The 21,374-nt window shown below is 44.5% G+C and overlaps 1 protein-coding gene across 1 annotated transcript; it reads left to right on the plus strand.

Annotated features, from left to right (window-relative positions):
• The first annotated feature begins 843 nt into the window (after positions 1-843).
• LOC109772144 (uncharacterized) lies at positions 844-1,272 on the plus strand. Its single transcript, XM_020330836.1, has one exon. It carries the CDS (start codon positions 844-846, stop codon positions 1,270-1,272), a length of 429 nt encoding a protein of 142 aa, XP_020186425.1.
• Positions 1,273-21,374: the final 20,102 nt, after the last annotated feature.

Consider the following 21,374-nt stretch of genomic DNA (forward strand, 5'->3'; position numbering starts at 1 on the left):
CTCCGCTACCTCCGGCAGGGGGTCTTGTCTAGGTAGAAGCCTAGCCCAACGACAACCTCGCTGTGGAAGGCATTATGCTAGCAGGACCGCCGGAGAAGCTTCGACACGAGGCGGGAGGCCGAAAAGGAATCGGCAACTGCGGGCGGCGGCGGCGATTTTGGGCAAAATCGGCGGGCGGCGGAGTTGGGCGGGCAACGGGCGGTTGCATGGAAGGAAATGGAAGGCAGTTGGGCGGTTGGCACGCGACCGCGAATTTTACATCTCCAGTCGGCGGAGATGCAAATTTGTAACGAGAGGTGTTGTACTTTACATTTCTGGGAGGCGGAGATGTATTTTTTTTTTTTGCATATACATCATCTGTTGAAGAGGCGGTTTTGGGCTCTGAAGATGCAAAACTTAGGTAATTTTGCATCTACATCTTCTATTGGAAATGCTCTTAATAATAAAAAATAATTCTCATACATGTTGTGGTGGACCTTTGATAATGTGGCATGTCTGCATGTTAAGATAAAAAAACACTAGTAAAGATGTGAACTACTCATATTCTGGTACGTATTGACTATGCAGATTTGAGGAACGTTTCAAATTTGTCAAAACCACTAACTATGGAATGTTTGACTAGGCCAAACATAAATATGAATTAATAGGATGTTATATTTAGCGTATTTAATGGGGCGGTTGATGGAATGATAATTAGGAACAAAATAAATGCAATTAAAATACGATTGTCTTTGATTTCGTTGGACAACATATATAATACGCAGCCAGGGCCTCAGTCTGCACGCACTTCCCCATTCCTCATTTTCCTATATCGATACTACAATTTATAAGCAACAGTTAGCCATGGCCATCCAGCATCTGCTCCTCATCGTCTTCCTGGCTTCCGTCCTCCAAGCGGCCACCTCCGACACAGCGTACGACCTTTTGGAGAAAAACAACTTCCCGCGGGCTCTCCTGCCTCAGGGTGTGAAGTCGTACGTGAACCATGGGGGCGCCGTTGAGGTGACCCTCCCTGCCTCCTGCGATTTCAACGTTACGGTTGCCGGTGGATCACACAAGATTCGGTTTGACAGCATAGTCAGTGGGGTTATCCGGCCCGGATCCATAACTCAACTGGGCGGCGTGAGGATCCAGTTTGAGTGGGATTTTCTTGCATTCCACACGGTTCAACGCGTCGGTGACAAGCTCAGGTTTACTGGTAGTGAGCATGCAGCCACGTTCGACCAGTCATTTCCGGTTAGCAACTTCGTGCAGAGCGCCAGGTGCAGCTAAGGGTCTGATTGATTAGGGATGCATCGCACGCATGCTTTACTATAATGTGTATGCAAGATGCATGTGTCTCTGTGAGTCCGTTGCTTTATGTAGAATGAATAAACTGATTATGTAATAAGTCATGGTTCCAAGACCAAATATTATTGTGATGATCATTTTTTTTGCGCAGTTATTTATTGTGAGATGTTGCAATGGTTCCTCCTACCCTCAGGAACAAGAAATTCCACATGATATACTCTGTCAGAGTCTCGCAGGTAATTAGAAATAATCTTGATCTACATAGCATCAGATCCACAAGGGTGTCCGATGGGTTGTAAAATATCGCAGGGCTTACTGAAAAATAGAAGAGCAAAACAACTCAATCCTAATGTGTAATATTCTTTGTGACATCTGACATTAACAGCCACTAAAATAAGAAAGGAGAGCAAGGTATATTTGATCTTTCACTCCCCATGCATTATAAGTTCTACATGTTAATAAATGCCTAGACACCTTCCCCCCGAAAAAAACAAGAAGAATGCCTAGACTCTTATTTAGTTCATTTGCAGAATGTTCTCTAAAAATAATCATTGCATTTCTCTGAAAAGATCAACATTGCTTTAGAAAACCGTGGAAAAAAACATCAGCAATATTTTCTTCTTTCAGGGGATCAGCTATATTTGATGGCATACATAAAGTAAGTATATTCCAATATTCAGTGAGCAAATCCCCAAGTAGTAATTCCCATTCAGCAACAGGGATGATATTAATATTTTCTTGTGATCCGTACAAAAAGTTCAAAATTAGCCAAAATACTGAAGGGGGGTGTCCCGGTAGCTACACCTACTTTCTATGGCCAGAATCGGTGGAATCGGATGCGGCGGCCCAAGATTTGGTAGCAGACATCCCGGGCGGCAGGGTGGCGGCGGGGCTGAGAACAGCCGATTGAGTTGCGGCGGCGGCATGAGCTGCGACAGTCGGTCAGACTAGGTGTGGGGTGGCGACCGTCGGCGGTGGGGTAGTCTCATCGCGAGTGGTTGGGTTCCTGCTGCATTGTTTTTGGTTTCAGCGCTGCTGATGTGTAACAAAATTTTGGGTAATTTTCTTTTGCAACAAATAGGTATATAGGGCATCTTTTGGACACTTTTTTTGCCCAAAGTGACCTAACTGACAATTTTTTTGACACAACGGCTATTTTACATCATCCGTCGAAGATGCTCCACTACAAGAAAGCATATTAAGCTGAGTGTGCAGACCACCTAGCAAAGGCTGATTTCGCCTCGGTGGGTTTGACACTCAGCGTAGCGCACTCAAGGTACATCATGTCGGCATACCGACGTAAGCCGAGTGCCTTTCGTCCACTAGTAGAGAAATGGCAGAACAAAATATCGTAGGGTGTGCGATGGGTTGTCCGATTGTGAATTATGTCTGGTGCTATGTTTGCTTGTAAAAAATGAGTAATTGTATAATGTAGCACTTATGTTAGACCTAGTCGAGCCCATTCATCGCACACGGTTTTGAAAGCGTGTGTGTTGGCACCCCAATCGCCAACCCATCCGAGCACACGATTTTTAATTATAACCGTATGTGATGTACCCTTCCTATTGCACATAGTTTGTATGTTCTAACTATGTGTGATGGACTCAATATCGCATACAATTTTTATGCTCTAACAGCAGCCTAGGCTCGAGATCAACCCAACGCGATGGTTGATGGACTATGAGCAGGCCCTTCTACTATATTACTGATCACTAGTTTAAATAGGCATTATACTTCTCTCTTATCTCCTGGCTGGGATTTGGATTATGACATCAGGCGGTGTAATCGTGTTGCTGTGAGGGTGGACGGGCGGCTAGCTAACAAACCAATTTCCGCAATTTCAAATTCTAATCCCTAGCAATTCCTCTCGATCGAGTGAGTTGCTCACAGTTGGTATAAGATTCAGTGGTCCTGGAGTTGCCGCGACACCATCACTGGATGCGGTGGCGTGATCAGCGGTGAGTGGAGGCGATGGACAAGCCGTACGAGGAAGGGTGCAACGTGTACGCGCTTCAACGAGCGTATTTCACCGTAGGTCTGGACCGGCTCTTCAAGGATCACGATGAGAACGCTCTATGGCTTGCTTTCGGCTCATGACCCAACAATTATAATAGCATGGAACAATAAAAAATATAAATATGTTGGAGACGTATCATAACCCAACAAGATCTAAATTAAATATATTGCTTGGAGTTGTTTTTTAGTTTAGTTGCATTGCACAAGAAAACTTTAAGAGAAGTGGAAGGTGGAGGGGTAGGCACCTGCTCCTCTGCACTCTTCATTTTGGATGTTATGTATGAGTCTGTGCTGGCCTGAGTAGGCATCCTGAAAGAGATGATCTGGACAATGAGGAGATAATCATTCTATGCACCGCATACCGATGTAAAACTCAAGTATATCTAAATGAAATATTTCTTTCTTGCGGGTGTTTTATGTTTTAGTTGCACTGCACAACATTATTTGAAGAGAAGAGAAGCCTCATCGGTACCCAAGCCAACATAAAGGATCAAACTGTTGGGGATGTTGATGTTTCCCCTTGATTCATTTTTAGGTTTTTGCATATGTTTCATATGTTGGCTGTGAAGTGCGTAAATGACTGTTGCTCTGAAATTTCAATTCTATATGCATGTCTATTATGAGATGCAAAGCTTTGTGCAAATGAATGATGTATGCCTATGTTTATTTGAATGTTTACTTTCAATTTCATTCACGTGACTAGTTAAGTAATACAAAAATTGAGGAGTGTTTCATCTGACTATCATTAGCTGGGGAGAGTTCCTAAAAGAAAACATTTATACCCCTAACATTTTTTTAGAAAGGAGGCGCTTCCTCGGCCATAAACTGAGGTCCTTACAAATCCACAAGTTCAACGATCCGAACAACAAAGTTAAAAACAAAAGATACAAGCCTGCAGGCAGAATCACAGCGGCGCAGCGCTGACAAGCCAACAACGAGAAGGAAATGGGCTATCGAGGTAGCGAGGGGCGGTGATGAGCCGGTGATGTTCCCTACGGTGGTCGGCGCATCTCAGTGCACCTTGCTCGCACCTTTGTTACGAGCTCCTGCACGCGTCCTCTTTCCTGTGGTTTTGCTAGTAGCTTAGTAGCTGGATGCTTGATGAAATGAACATACAAAATGAAGGTGGTTATTCGTATGAAACTGCTTGTGGCAAGAAGGGAATAGAAAGCGGGACGAAATCACATGTGCTGTCCATGATATTGGAGGCGGTTTGCACAACCGCCGGCTTCGTGCGGAGTATTAACGAATCAGGCTTTGAGGAGGAAATGAAACAAGTGTTGTAATATATTCCAAAAATATTTGGTTGTAGGAAACATTTGAATTAATAGTATATGAGAAAAAACTAAAAAAACCATATTATATATTGTATAGTTGAAAAATATTTGTCCAATATAGGTAGTAAAATAATATAATGGATTTTTTCCCATGCATGTTGGGTGGGCCTTCGATGAGGTGGCATATGTGCATGGCTTATATGTGTATGTTGAAATAAATAGAATTAATGAGGGTCAATTCATAATAAAAAATAATTCTCATGCATGTTGTGCTGGATCTTTGATGATGTGACATGTGTGCATGTTAAGATAATAGAAATAGCGAGGATAAACTATTTAGGTACGTAGGATATGTTTTCAATCTCATTTCACGGTACGTATTGATTATGCAGATTTGAGGAACGTTTTGGCAAAACCATTAACAATAGTATGTTCTAGGCCAGAAATAAATATGATTTAATGGGATGATATATTTAGCATATTTGACGAGGCGGTTGATGGAATGATAATTAGGAACAAAATAAATGCAATTAAAGTACGATTGACTTTGATTTCGTTGGGCAGCATATATAATACCCGGCCTGCCTCAGTCTAGACGTACTTCCCCATTCCTCATATTCCTTGATACAATTTGTAAGCAGCAACAGTTAGCTAGCCATGGCCATCCAGCATCTGCTCCTCATCGTCTTCATGGTTTCCATCCTCCAAGCGGCCACCTCCGACACAGCGTACCACCTTTTGGCGAAAAACAACTTCCTGCGGGCTCTCTTGCCTCTGGGCGTGAAGTCGTACGTGAACCATGATGGGGGCGCCGTTGAGGTGACCCTCCCCGCCTCGTGCGATTTCAACGTTACGGTTGCCGGTGGATCTCACAAGATTCGGTTTGACAGCATAGTCAGTGGGGTTATCCGGCCCGGATCCATAACCCAACTGGGTGGCGTGAGGATACAGGTGGAGTGGGTTTCTCGCATTCCACACGGTTCCACGCATTGGTGACAAGCTCAGGTTTACTGGTAGTGAGCATGCAGCCACGTTCGACCAGTCATTTCCAGTTAGCAACTTCGTGCAGAGCCCCAGATGCAGCTAACACTAGTAGAAAAAGGGTCAAATGTCAAGCACATTAGTGCCGGTTTGCTTTTGAGCCGGCATTAATGGGTGCATTAGTGCCGGTTCCAACGGCTAGCCAGCCGCTTTTATTAGTACCGGTTCGTGGCCGACCTTTAGCACCGGTTCGTGCCACGGACCGGTACTAAAGTGAGTGGTGGCAGGATGTTGTCAGTCCGGGGCCCCTCCAGCACCTTTAGTACCGGTTCATGGCACGAACCGGTGCTAAAGGTCGTCCTACATAAACCCTTCGTCCACCCGAGCTCGCTCTGTTCTTCCCCTTTTCCGTCTCCTCTCTGTTCTTTCCCTCTTCCTCTCGAGCTCATCACACATTTTGCCCAAAATTTGTCAAGATTTGATGGCCCCCATCCATTCAAATGATCATAAAGGTTAGCAACTTTGTCCTTTCATCTCTCATTGCTAGATTAGCTCTTACAATGCTTTGTATAGTGATTAATTTATGAGTTTAGTAATTTGGTAGAAAATATATGTGCTAGTATTTGATTTATATGTAATTTGTGGTCAAAACTAACACTTAGTTTGCATATGTAGGTGTGGTTTACTTAGTGCCTTCTAAATCTCTGTCGTAACCACAGTCGATCGCCAGCACCGTTCCATCGCCGGCACCACCTTGTGGTGAGCCTCTTGTTCATGAATGTTTTACATTACCAAATTGATGTTTGTGTGATTTGGATATATAGTTACTCGTATAATTATCTTACCCGTATGTTGTTTGTTATACATAGTGCCATGGTTTTGATATTCGTCCCCGTCGGCCCTCGTCCTTGTTATGATTCGGATATGGTATATTCTCTTTTAAAACTAGTTGTTGCATTTCGTGTTTATGACAAATTATGCCCATCAAGTTGACATAGATATTTTTGTCTAGGAGGTTTGTGAACCGGAAATTCCAACCAACCCTATTGTCGAGAGGTTAAATTTAGTTGAAAGAGAAAACGAGTATTTGAAAGAAAAATTGAAAAGAATTGAGGGGGAGAAGATGGAATTGAAGTTGCATGTTGCCGATGTCGTCGATGATCACAAGATCAAGATGGAGAAAATGCGCTTGAAGATTAGAAAGATTAGAAAATATGCCATTGATAGTGAGGCTTGGTATCATTATGCTGTTGGATCAATTGTTACCTTAGTTGCGATCTTGATCGCATTTGTTGTTGTATTTAAATTCTTTAGTTAGAGAGTTATTTGTTTGTTGCATTTAAGGCTTGTATGAACTTTATGTATGAACTTGTATTAATTTGGTCTATTCGGTGTTGTGTAATGAAGATGAGCCGACAATGGATGTACGATGACCGATGCTCTCCCGAGTTCATTAATGGCGTGCAAACTTTTCTGCTTGCGGCTGAGGCAAACAAGCGGGCGGATGGTTTTATGCCTTGTCCATGTTTAGTCTGTAAGAATTATCAACATTACTCTACATCTAGAACCATTCACGTCCACCTGTTTAAGTCCGGTTTTATGCCCCACTATAATGTTTGGACCAAGCACGGAGAAAGAGGGGTTATGATGGAAGACAATGAAGAAGAAGAGGACGACGACAGCTATCCTGGCCATGGGTTCCCTGAATACGATGATACAACAATGGGGGAAGAAGCTGAGCCGGGAATGTGGGAAGAAGCTGAAGAAGAGGCATCAGATGAGCCCGCTGATGATCTAGGTCGGGCCATTGCCGATGCAAAGAGAAACTGCGCAAGTGATTTGGAGAAGAAGAAGTTGCAGCGCATGTTAGAGGATCACAAGAAATTGTTGTACCCGAATTGCGAAGCTGACAAGAAAAAGTTGGGCACCACACTGGAATTGCTACAATGGAAGACAGAGAATGGTGTATCTGACAAGGGATTTGGAAAGTTGCTGGTAATGATAAAGAATATACTTCCAAAGGACAACGAATTGCCCGAGAGTACGTACGAAGCAAAGAAGGCTGTCTGCCCTCTAGGGTTAGAGGTGTAGAAGATACATGCATGCCCTAATGACTGCATCCTCTACCGCGGTGAGTACGAGGATTTGAACGCTTGCCCGGTATGCGGTGCAATACGCTATAAGATCAGGCGCGATGACCCCAGTGATGTCGAGGGCGAGCGCCCCAGGAAGAATATTCCTGCCAAGGTGATGTGGTATGCTCCTATAATACCACGGTTGAAATGTTTGTTCCAAAACAAAGAGCATGCCAAGGCGATGCGATGCCACAGAGAAGACCGTAAGAAAGACGGAAAGTTGAGAGTACCCGCTGACGGGTCGCAGTGGAGAAAAATTGAGAGAAAGTACGGGAAGGAGTTTGCAGATGACGCAAGGAACGTATGGTTTGGTCTAAGCGCAGATGGCATTAATCCTTTCGGGGAGGAGAGCAGAAACCATAGCACCTGGCCTGTGACTCTATGTTTGTATAACCTTCCTCCTTGGTTGTGCATGAAGCGGAAGTTCATTATGATGCCAGTGCTCATCCAAGGCCCTAAGCAACTCGGCAACGACATTGATGTGTACCTAAGGCCATTAGTTGAAGAACTCTTACAGTTGTGGAATGGAACAGGTGTACGTGCGTGGGATGAGCACATGGGGGAAGAATTTGACCTAAAGGCCTTGCTGTTCGTGACCATCAATGATTGGCCTGCTCTAAGTAACCTTTCAGGACAGACAAACAAGGGATACCGCGCATGCACGCACTGTTTGGATGATACCGACAGTATATATTTGGACAATTGTAGGAAGAATGTGTACCTGGGACATCGTGGATTTCTTCCGAGCAGGCATCCCATAAGAAAGAAAGGAAAGCATTTCAAAGGTGAGGCGGATCACCGGACGAAGCCTCGCCACCGTACTGGTGCTGATGTACATGATATGGTCAAGGATTTGAAGGTAGTCTTTGGAAAGGGTCCTGGCGGACAACCTGTTCCGAATGACGCTGACGGACGCGCACCCATGTGGAAGAAAAAATCTATATTTTGGGACCTGCCCTATTGGAAAGATCTAGAGGTCCGCTCTGCAATCGACGTGATGCACGTGACGAAGAATCTTTTTGTGACCCTGCTTGGCTTCTTGGGCATGTATGGGAAGACAAAAAATACATCTGAGGCACGGGAGGACCAGCAACGTATGCATGGAAAAGATGGCATACATCAGGGTCATGCCAGCTACACTCTTACCAAAGAAGAGAAGGAAATCTTCTTTGAATGCCTGCTCAGTATCAAGGTACCGTCTGGCTTCTCGTCGAATATAAAGGGAATAATAAACATGGCAGAGAAAAAGTTCCAGAACCTAAAGTCTCATGACTGCCACGTGATTATGGCGCAATTGCTTCCGGTTGCATTGAGGGGGCTTCTACCGGATAATGTTCGATTAGGCATTGTGAAGCTATGTGCATTCCTCAATGCAATCTCTCAGAAGGTAATCAATCCAGAAATCATACCAAGGTTAGAGAATGATTTGGTGCAATGTCTTGTCAGTTTCGAGTTGGTGTTCCCACCATCCTTCTTCAACATCATGACGCACGTCCTTGTTCACCTATGCGAAGAGATTAACGTTTTGGGTCCTGTATTTCTACACAATATGTTCCCCTTTGAGAGGTTCATGGGAGTCTTAAAGAAATATGTTCATAACCGTGCTAGGCCAGAAGGAAGCATCTCCAAGGGCCATGAAAATGAGGAGGTCATTGAGTTTTGTATTGACTTTATTCCTGACCTTAAGCCGATTGGTGTTCCTGAATCGCGGCATAAGGGCAGACTGGATGGAAAAGGCACGCTAGGAGGGAATAAAAATTATGTATGGACGGACATTCTATCACTGAAGCACACTACACAATTATACAGAATTCCGCCTTGGTGGCTCCGTATATGGACGAACACAAGAATTTTCTACGCTCCAAACACCCGGAGCGGTCTGATGACTGGATTACACGTGAACAAACCAGGAGTTGCGCCGGCTGGTTGCAGACACGTACCATGCATGACGCCTCTATTGAAGATGACATGTACTCACTGTCCCAGTTACCATCTTCGAATATAATGACTTTCAAAGGGTACGAGATAAATGGTAATACATTTTACACGATCGCCCAAGATAAGAAGAGCACCAACCAAAACAGTGGTGTCCGCTTTGATGCAACAACCAAGACGGGAAAGGAAACATATTATGGTTACATAGAGGAGATATGGGCACTTGACTATGGACGTGGTTTGAAGGTCCCTTTGTTTCGGTGCAAATGGGTCAATATGACACGATATGGGGTAACGGAAGACCCGCAGTATGGAATGACAACAGTGGATCTCAACAATCTTGCGTATGCAGACGAACCATTCGTCCTAGCTAATGATGTGGCACAGGTTTTCTATGTGAAGGATATGTCTACCAAGCCGAGAAAAAGAAAAGATAAGGAAGCGAATGCATCATACGATGAGCCAAAACGCCACATAGTTCTTTCTGGGAAGAGAAACATCGTGGGAGTGGATGACAAGACAGACATGTCAGAAGATTATGAAAAGTTTGATGAAATTGCTCCATTCACAGTGAATATTGACCCGAGCATCCAGTTAAATGATGAAGATTTTCCATGGCTACGGCGCAAAGGGACACACGCAAAGAAAAAGTTTCACACCCAAAGATCTGGGAAGTGATCGGCTTCACTATCATCACTTTCTTCTGTGTTAAACACCCTGGAGGGAATCTCTGTAATAGTTAGGGTAGTTATGTGTTTTGGCATTTGAAACGCGAACAAATTTTATGTGCAAACAAATTCTTTCATGCATTTACTGATTTTTTTCAGCTAAATGACCCTGAAATTGAAAAGCATTTCAAATGAACTCGGAAAAGGTTGAAAGTTGGCATGGTATCATAATTTCACCCACATAGCATGTGCAAAAAATTAGAGAGGGTTACTGCAAAAACTGGATGCACTTCGTGTACAAAATGGATAATCTCTTTCGAAGTATCAGGGTTTCGGACGAAAACTCATCCGTTTCAAAGGCATTTCATTTTTTAAATAACCTAAGCATTACCAAATTGAATATAATGATAAAACACACTAATATTAAACATAAGATAAAAGAATCACTGGAAAATCTATTTTCAAAGTTAAGTTATTCACAAACTACTGATTCACACAAATTTTTCAAATAATTAAAAATGTAAACTATTCAAATTTGTAAACTACCGGCACTAATAGAAAGTTTGTACTTTTTTGTACCTAAAGCAAAAATATTCACAAAGAAACTCTAAATACAGCAAAAACAACTCAAAAATAAATAAAACAAAAATAAATAAAGCAAAAAAATAAGAAAATAAAAAAGCCCGCCTACTGCGCCATAGCGGCCTGCATACGACTAGAAACCCAACCTGTTGTTGGGCCAGGATGCAGGCCCGCAAAGGCCCAGTAGGCCCACAGGGCAGCACAGAACATTTAGGCCTAGTAGGCCTGCTTTGGAGAGGAGCTCGAGAGAGCTACCGCACTGCGGCTTATAAACCAGTGCGGGCGCCCCTCGGCTAGCGAGGTGGGACTAAACTTGCCACACCGCACCTGCGCCAGCGCACCCCTTTAGTAACGGGTGGTGGCTCCAACCGGTACTAAAGGGGGGCCTTTAGTACCGGTTGCAGCCACCACCCGTTACTAAAGGGGTGCGCTTCCCGCCACTTGGCCTGGCCAAAATCGACCTTTAGTACCGGTTGGTGGCTCCAACCGGTACTAAAGGCCCCTCCTATATAAGAAACACTTACGAAAATTTCGTCAGTTTCCTCCCACTTCTCTCTGCTTCATCGCCGCCGCCCCGTCCCTCGCCGTCGCCGCCGCCGTCGCGCCGTACCCGTCGACCCCGCGCCACCCCCGTCCTCGTCGCGCCGTCCACGTCGCCGGCCCGTCCCCATCCCCGCACCGGCCCGCGTCCCCGTCCCCGCACCGGCCTGTGTCGCCGTCGCCGTCGCCTCGACCTCGCCTGCGCTGTGAGCCTCTGTCCCCCCTCTCCTCTCCCTCCAATCGAAGCCGCCGCGCGCGCCGCCGGCGCCGTCGCCTTGGCTCGCCGTCGCCATCGCCTGCACACACAACACATACACACACACACCATACACACACATACACAATTTTTGTTCTGTTTTTAGTTTTTAGTTTTTCTGTTTTTAGTTTTTAGTTTTTCTGTTATTAGTTATTAGTTTTTAGTTTTTTCATTTTTTCTGTATTAATGTTATAGAAATGTTAGTTATATAGAAATGTTAGTTATATATAGAAATGTTAGTTTTTTCTGTATTAATGTTATAGAAATGTTTGTTATATAGAAATGTTAAAGAAAAATTAGTTATACAATTTTAGTTATAGAAATGTTAATTTTAGATATGGTGGATGTTTTTTTAGTTTATTATATTTTTAGTTATAAAATTTAGAATTTTCATATAAGAAATCACAATCCAATCATTTAAAAAATGTTACTTTACTTTTGCGGCATATAGTATTTGTTGTCGACGATGCCCGGCCCGCATCCTCGCCGTCGACCCGTTCGCGACGACGTCCTGCTTCAGAGGACCCATGTCCGCGATTGGGCTCCGCTGGGCTGGCACTGGGAGGTGCTACCTGGAGGGGCACGACGCTTGGTAAGGAACCCGGCCTCGGGTCCCGTCGTCGACCCTGATCTCCTTTGGTGGCGTTCGCGTGGGCCACATTCAGTGCAGAGGGAGCCGGCCCCGCCGGAGGTGGTGCGTCGTCGTGTTAGGGAGGAGGACGAGCACGTCCATCGCTACATGGCTGCTATGGACGTCAGGTTCTCCAATACCTGGCAAGTTCTTTGGGCAGATGACCGGTGATATGATCCTGTGATGGTTCCTTGTCTTTGGGTGTCCACCGCCCGCGCCCCAGGAACCGCGAGTGGCCTAGATTCTTCTATAGTATTCGATCTTTATTAGCTACCTAGCCAGTGATGTATTCGAGATTATATATTATTCGAGACGATGTATTCGAGATTATATATTATTCGAGACGATGTATTCGAGATTATATATTATTCGAGACGATGCATATTATGTACTATATGATTCAGTTTTTCCTTATTGATTGCATCCATGCATTGTAATTTGAATACTAAATTGTTTTATATTTCTTCGGTATTAGTTAAATAAAAGCTATGGCGGACAATACCGGCAGAGAGGGAGAAGAGGCCCTGTTCGAGATCATACGCATCCCTAGCAGGCCAGATGATCTGAATGAAGCAAATGACAGCTCCCAATATCTGAACAATACCGGGGAGGGTGATGATAAGATATTCGATCTCGACGACCGAGCTGATGAAGTCATGAACTATGATTCTGATTATGATGACGCAGACAATGATTATGATGACGAATACAATGTTGATCTTGAAATAACAAAGACTACCGGCGAGGTATATTTATATAAGCAGGCATCTAGTGATCATCACATGTTTTTTTATTTGAAGATATATTAACGAATCGATCTTTCTTCTTTCAGCCCTCCGGATCGAGCAAATCTGCTTCTACAGATAGCAGGACAAAGCGCGGCCCGGGCAAAAAGTTGAAGGAGGGTGTAAAGTACAACATCGATTCCATCAAAGCTAGTGGTGAACCCCTCACGCCTAAGAACATTGCGAACAATTTCGTTCGTCAGTGCGGAGTTCTTGTGAAGGACCAACTCCCGATCTCCATTCAAGAATGGAAAGAGCCAAAAACTAAACGCCCAGATGTTACTTGGGTCGACGACAGAGCAAAACAAAAGCTTTGGGAATCTCTGATGGAACATTTCACCCTACCAGATTATTTCACTGATGCAGATGTGCAGAAAGTCAAGGACGCTGCTCTTAAGAAGATGGCAATTGCATTCAACACCCACAAGAAAACTGTATGGGCCAACTACCTCGCTGCAGAAAGGAAGACTCCAGAATTCAAGGGAACACTGGAGAAGCAAAGAGAACACTGGCCCGCTTTCGTGAAATTCAAGGAATCAGAATTATCTAAGGAACGGTCGAGAAAAAACAAGGCCAATGCTGCAAAAAAGACGCAGTTCCATAGGCTGGGTCCAGGTGGCTACGCGGTGGCAATGCCTAAGTGGGATAAGTCTGAGCAAGAGATGGAGGATGCAGGGGTCACTCCGGTTACTAGGAGCTGGCCCCCCAGGTGCAAAACTTGGTTCTATGCGCATGGGGGGGCGTTGGACCCGAAGACAGACCTGGTTTCAAAGAAGGCAAGTCTAAAAGGAGCAGAACAAAAGTTACTTGACGTAATAGAAGATGCTCGAAAGGGGGTGTTCACACCCAACAGAGAGAACGACGAGCTTACGCGCGCCCTGGGAAATCCTGAACACCCGGGAAGAACACGAGGCAAGGGCGTTATTCCCTGGTATGAGGGCTTTTCGGAATGGAACAATGACTACAGGACCCGTGCAAGAAAGAAGATGGAGGAGGAGAAGAAGAGGAAGCTGGAGGAGGAACAGAGGAAGCAGGACGCGGAACGCCTTCAAGGCCTAGAAGCAAGGCACGCGGACTTGGCACTCAAATTCCAGCAGCAGCAGCAGATCGACTCACTTAGCCAGGAAAGGGGGTCTCAGCAGCGGCAGCAGCAAGCGGATGATCATCCAGCATTGGATAGCACCGTCCCATCCATGCCGAGAAGCAGCGTTGGTTCTGCCCCGGGCGACGCACTGCTGGATACATACCCTGTGGATGACATCATAGAGAACACTAACTGTGAGCTACACTTCAAAATGAAGAACATATCCATGAAGGTGGTGGACGCCGTTGCTTTTACAATTACCCCCGAAGCAACCTTCCATTGCGCCCCGATTCCAGAGGGCTATGCTCGTGTCTTGGTTGATGAGGTGGTGGACCCATATTCGGGGCTAGATCTTGACATTCCTGGAGGTGACGACGAGCACACACTGGGAGAGGCCATACATCGTATCATCCTATGGAGAAAGGATTGCATCATCTTTCGAAGTCCACCGACACCGCGTCTGCCGACTCCTCCTTGAAGTCCGCCACCGTGTTAGCAGACTCCCGCCACTAGTAGAAAAAGGGGCTTTTACCCCGATTGGTAAGGGCCTTTTGTCCCAGTTTTCAAACCGGGACTAAAGGGTCGTTACTAAAGCCCTTACCCTTTAGTCCCGGTTCTTATACGAACCGGGACAGAAGGTCCTCCACGTGGCCGCTGCTGCCAGCCCGGGCAGGGGGGCCTTTGGTCCCGGTTGGTGCCACCAACCGGGACCAATAGGCAGGGCCTTTTGTCCCGGTTGGTCTCACCAACCGGGACCAATAGGCATCCACGCGTCAGCATTTCAAGGGCTGGGGTTTCTTTTTTTTAAAGGGGGGGGGTTGGGGGGTTTTGGGGGGGTTAATTTAGGTGTTTCATATATTGTGTTAGCTAGCTAATTAATAGAGAGAAATGTCCTCTCTTATCTCCGTGCTTGGTCGACGCTACGTACTATATACGCATGGAGAGGACTAGACACGCTAGCTAGTAAGCAAATGAAGGAAACAGAAGATCGTCATGAACATATGCATACAGAGAGAAGTGATATCAATATACAATAATTATCTCTTACAATATAATCTCCTAATTAAATTGTAAGAACACAGGGTCCACATAGTATTCTCCGTTTTCAGCGATCACGTGGTCAAGGAAGAATGCCGCCAATTCCTCTTGAAATGCTCGCATACGATCTTCTGCTAGGAGTTCATCCCGCATCCGAAACATCTAATTTGAAGAAGGGGGTCAATACATATATATATGAATAAATGAAACTCGACACAAATGATGGTAATAAAATAAAATTGTGAATATTATTGCTTACGCACTTCATATTGTTCGTCAGAGTAGCCCCGCTCACAGGCCGTGTGGCAGATAGACTCGCAAACGTAGTATCCACAGAAATCATTCCCTTGTTCCTGCCACAACCACTTTACAAGAAATAGAGGTCAATCTAACTGATAAGCAAGCATGCTAAATGGTATTGATGAAACTAGCGCTTGAATCACTAGGAGATGTGCGGAACATGCTCCTATAGTACTTACTTTTGGGTGTCTAAATTGCAGCTTCTTCGGCAGTCCCGGAGCTTTTGTGGTGAATTTTCTCCAAACCCTGCCAGACAAAGAAAACAATTACTTGATATCAGGAAATGGACAAAGTTGCTGATATGGTGGATAATGATCGATTTAACTTACTTCTCGAGCATTTGAGTCATGTCCGCATAGTCCTGGGGATCTTTTCGTCTCGAGTCTAAGATGGTTACTACTCCCTTCTCAAGCTTAATCTCTAGGAGAATATAGTGGAAGCTGCGCATGCATGCATAAGTCATCAATTACATTACCATAACCTGGACTAATAAGGGAAACCGAATATGCACAAGACAGTAACACTCACTTGAATTTGTAAGGAAAGAGTATTATATCTTTGTTTTGATTTAATACCAACGATCGTAGCAAGTTGGCATCGGCTTCTTTGGCATGTTTTTCAACCGTATATGCATCTATGAGATTTGTGTTAATGAACCCAATATCACCGATTTGTCTTTTCTTCAATTCGGCGATCTTCAATCTGCATAATATAGTGAGGATAATTATAAATACATGCAATGAAAGAGCTGACCTATATAGAGAGACTTAATGACAGAAGTAATACTACTTACAGACAGTAGCAATTGATCGTTGATTTATCGAGGGCCTTTTGATTGAAAAACTAGAAGAGCTCCTCAAATGGAACATTCAGCAGTTCAATTCCAACGAGGTCATGCTCCGGTTTAACTCTCAGCGTCAAAGTATTCATCCCATCAGACTCTCTGCAGGTTTTCATGTACCAATCATGTAATCTTCGCATCAAAAAGAAGAAAAAAAAGAGGAGAAGAAGAAAGGAATAGAGGAGAGAAGAAGAATTTCTATTTTTTCTTCTTCTCTTCTATTCCTTTCTTCTTCTCCTCTTCTTTTTCTTCTTTTTTCCTTTTCTTATTTATTTCTCCTGTTCTTCCTCTCCTCTTATTCTCCTTTCTTCCTCTTCTTATTTTCCTTTTTCCTCTCATTCATAAAAAAATGTTCAAATAGAAAATTTCGAAAAAAAGTAAAGGTTTTTCCTAATGCATTGTTCATATGAATATACAAACATTTGCATATTCTACAATAATTAATATCACCAAAAAAATCTATGAACAGAAAAAATCCTAACTTTTCTAAAAATCTATCTTTTGCATGTATACATGAACATATATATATACACAGAGAACATATATACATACATATATACATTTTTATAAAAATGCAAAAAAAGATCTAAAAAAAGGACATATAAACAGATATACACACATACATATACTCATACATATACATATAATCAGGGAAAAAACATCATATATATGTGCAGAAAAAATCGGGAGGAAGGGGGCAGTGCCGGCCCTGACCAAGGCGACGGCGGCGCGTCGGGGCAGGGGCAGAGGCGACGGCGGCGTGGTCGGGGCAGGGGCAGAGGCAACGGCAGCGTGGTCGGGGCAGGGCGAGGCAAAGGCGACGGCGGCATGGTCGGGGCAGCTGGGGCGACGACAACGTGGTCGGGGCGGGCCGCCGGCGGCGTGCTCGGGGAAGGGGCGGCTGCGCGTCGACGAGGCAACAGAGGGCGGCGACGGCGTCGACGGGGCGAGCTCGGGCAGCCTGGCGGCGTCGTCGGGGCGGGGGAACTGATACAGAGATGAATCTGAAAAACGCTAAGTCCTTTCTTATATACTGAGAGCATTGGTCCCGGTTCGTGGCACCAACCGGGACCAATGCCCCCCTTTAGTCCCGGTTGGTGCCACCAACCGGGACCAAGGGCCTCTTTTCAGCAGCCCAAAGGGCGGGAAGCGGCGGCCTTTGGTCCCGGTTGGTGGCACCAACCGGGACTAAAGGGGGGGCATTGGTCCCGGTTGGTGCCACGAACCGGGACCGAAGGGTGGCATTGGTCCCGGTTCGTGCCACCAACCGGGACCAATGGCCTTGCACAGCGGCGTGGTGGTGGGAGTTTAGTCCCACCTCGCTAGCTGAGAGAGAGAGCCGCAGCTGTTTATAAGGTGCGGTGCGCCTGAGCTATCGAGCTCCTCTCTAAAGCAGGCTTACGGGCCTAACCTCTCTGTACATGCCTGTGGGCCTACTGGGCCTTCTGCGGGCCTGAATCATGGCCCATGGATGGGTTTCTAGTCGTATTCAGGCCGTGGTGGCCCAGTAGGTGGCATAATTTTTATTTTTTGCCTATTTTTTGTTTTTCTTTTTTGCTTTACTTATTTTGTTTTGTTTCTACTTACAACAAAAAACTTATTTATTTTATTTTATTTTGTTTCTAATTACTTATTTATTTTACTTTATGGTAATTTTTTTGCTGTTAAAGTTTCTAACAAAAAAAGTTCTTTATGAAAATTATTTTTGCTTTCAATGATTTTGAACAGAAAATACTTTGATAATTTTAGTTTCATAAATTTTATTTATGTTATTAAAGTTTATTTTATTTTGTTTCTACTTATATATTTTATTAAATTTTATATTATTTTATTTCTAATTACTTATTTATTTTATTTGTTATTTTTCATGCACCATTTTTCATGCATTTACTGATTATTTTGAGCTATAAGACCCTAAAATTGAAAAGCATTTCAAATGAACTCTGAAAAGGTTGAAAGTTGGCATGGTATCATCATTTCATCCACATAGCATGTGCAAGAAAGTTGAGAGGGTTACGGCAAAAACTGGATGCTCTTCGTGTACAAAACAGACAATCTCTTTCGAAGTATCAGGATTTCATACGGAAACTCGTCTGTTACAAAGGGATTTCATTTTTTTAAACTTATTTGAATTCCTGACTTTTTGTGTGTTCAAATTGCACCATTCAAAGCCACATCATCAATTTTCAACCCTTTCTGACTTCATTTGTTATTTTTCATGCATTTACTAATTATTTTGAGCTATAAGACCCTAAAATTGAAAAGCATTTCAAATGAACTCTGAAAAGGTTGAAAGTTGGCATGGTATCATCATTCCATCGACATAGCATGTGCAAGAATGTTGAGAGGGTTACGGCAAAAACTAGATGGACTTCGTGTACAAAACGGACAATGGTATCATACTCGCCTGTTACAAAGTTGGCATGGTATCATCATAATAGTTGCGGGAGAAAGTCTTCACTTTTTCTTCGCTTGTGTCATTTGCTTATTGCGCCGTAACCATGGATAATCTTCATCGTTTATCAGGATGCTTGGGTCAGCCTTGACTTTGAAGGGAGGAATTTCATGAAACTTTTCATAATCTTCAGACATGTCTGTCTTGCCCTCCACTCCCACAATGTCCCTTTTTCCTGAAAGAACTATGTGGCGCTTTGGCTCATCGTATGATGTATTCGCTTTCTTATCTTTTCTTTTTCTCGGTCTGGTAGACATGTCCTTCACATAGATAACCGGTGCCACATCATTGGCTAGGACGAACGGTTCGTAAGTGTACCCAAGATTGTTCAGATCCACTGTTGTCATTCCGTACTGTGGGTCTACCTGTACCCCACCTCCTGACAGATTGACCCATTTGCACTTAAACAAAGGGACCTTAAAATCATGTCCGTAGTCAAGTTCCTATATGTCCATTATGTAACCATAATATGTGTCCTTTCCCCTCTCGGTTGCTGCATCAAAGCGGACACCGCTGTTTTGGTTGGTGCTCTTTTGATCTTGGGTGATCGTGTAAAATGTATTCCCATTTATGTCGTATCCTTTGTAAGTCAATACAGTCGAAGATGGTCCCCTGGACAACGAGTACAACTCATCACAAACAGTGGTGTCACCTCTGAGACGTGTTTCCAACCAACTGCCGAAAGTCCTGATGTGTTCACATGTAATCCAGTCATCACACTGCTCTGGGTGTTTGGAGCGCAGAATGTTCTTGTGTTCATCGACATACGGGGTCACCAAGGTAGAGTTCTGTAGAACTATGTAGTGTGCTTGAGACCAAGAATATCCGTCCCTGCATATTATTGAGTCCCCTCCAAGCGTGCCTTTTCCAGTCAGTCTCCCCTCATACCGCGATTTAGGGAGACCTATCTTCTTAAGGCCAGGAATGAAGTCAACACAAAACCCAATGACATCCTCTGTTTGATGGCCCATGGAGATGCTTCCTTCTGGCCTAGCGCGGTTATGGACATATTTCTTTAGGACTCCCATGAACCTCTCAAAGGGGAACATATTGTGTAGAAATACGGGCCCCAGAATGACAATCTCGTCGACTAGATGAACTAGGACGTGCGTCATGATATTGAAGAAGGATGGTGGGAACACCAGCTCGAAACTGACAAGACATTGCGCCACATCACTCCTTAGCCCTTGTATGATTTCTGGATCGATCACCTTCTAACAGATTGCATTGAGGAATGCACATAGCTTCACAATGGCTAATCGGACGTTTTCCGGTAGAAGCCCCCTCAATGCAACCAGAAGCAATTGCGTCATAATCACGTGGCAGTCATGAGACTTTAGGTTCTGGAACTTTTTCTCTGGCATATTTATTATTCCCTTTATATTCGACGAGAAGCCAGTCGGGACCTTCATACTGAGCAGGCATTCAAAGAAGATTTCTTTCTCTTCTTTCGTAAGAGCATAGCTGGCAGGACCTTCATACTGCTTCGGAGGCATGCCGTCTTTTTCGTGCAAATGTTGCAGGTCCTCCCGTGCCTCAGGTGTATCTTTTGTCTTCCCATACACGCCCAAGAAGCCTAGCAGGTTCACGCAAAGGTCATTCATCACGTGCATCATGTCGATTGAAGAGCGGACCTCTAGCTCTTTCCAGTAGGGTAGGTCCCAAAATATAGATTTCTTCTTCCACATGGGTGCGTGTCCCTCAGCGTCATTCGGAACAGCTAGTCCGCCGGGACCCTTTCCAAAGATTACGTGTAAATCATTGACCATAGCAAGTACGTGATCACCGGTACGCATGGCGGGCTTCTTTCGGTGATCTGCCTCGCCTTTGAAATGCTTGCCTTTCTTTTGACATTGATGGTTGGTCGGAAGAAATCGACGATGGCCTAGGTACACATTCTTCCTGCATTTGTCCAGGTATATACTTTCAGTGTCATCTAAACAATGCGTGCATGCGTGGTATCCCTTGTTTGTCTGTCCTGAAAGGTTACTGAGAGCGGGCCAATCGTTGATGGTTACAAACAGCAATGCGTGCAGGTTAAATTCCTCCTGTTTGTGCTCATCCCACGTACATACACCGTTTCCATTCCATAGCTGTAAAAGTTCTTCAACTAATGGCCTTAGGTACACATCAATGTCGTTGCCGGGTTGCTTAGGGCCTTGGATGAGAACTGGCATCATAATGAACTTCCGCTTCATGCACATCCAAGGAGGAAGGTTATCCATACATAGAGTCACGGGCCAGGTGCTGTGATTGCTGCTCTGCTCCCCGAAAGGATTAATGCCATCCGCGCTTAAACCAAACCATACGTTCCCTGGGTCAGCTGCAAACTCAGCCCAGTACTTTCTCTCGATTTTTCTCCACTACGACCCGTCAGCGGGTGCTCTCAACTTCCGGTCTTTCTTACGGTCCTCACTGTGCCATCGCATCAACTTGGCATGCTCTTCGTTTCTGAACAGACGTTTCAACCGTGGTATTATAGGAGCATACCACATCACCTTCGCAGGAACCCTCTTCCTGGGGGGCTCGCCGTCAACATCACCAGGGTCATCTTGTCTGA

This window comes from Aegilops tauschii, chromosome 4 (genome assembly GCF_002575655.3).
Source record: "Aegilops tauschii subsp. strangulata cultivar AL8/78 chromosome 4, Aet v6.0, whole genome shotgun sequence".
Lineage (NCBI taxonomy): Eukaryota > Viridiplantae > Streptophyta > Magnoliopsida > Poales > Poaceae > Aegilops > Aegilops tauschii.

Coding starts and splice junctions, on each gene's coding strand:
- LOC109772144 (XM_020330836.1), top strand. CDS start 844: ATGGCCATCCAGCATCTGCTCCTCATCGTCTTCCTGGCTTCCGTCCTC.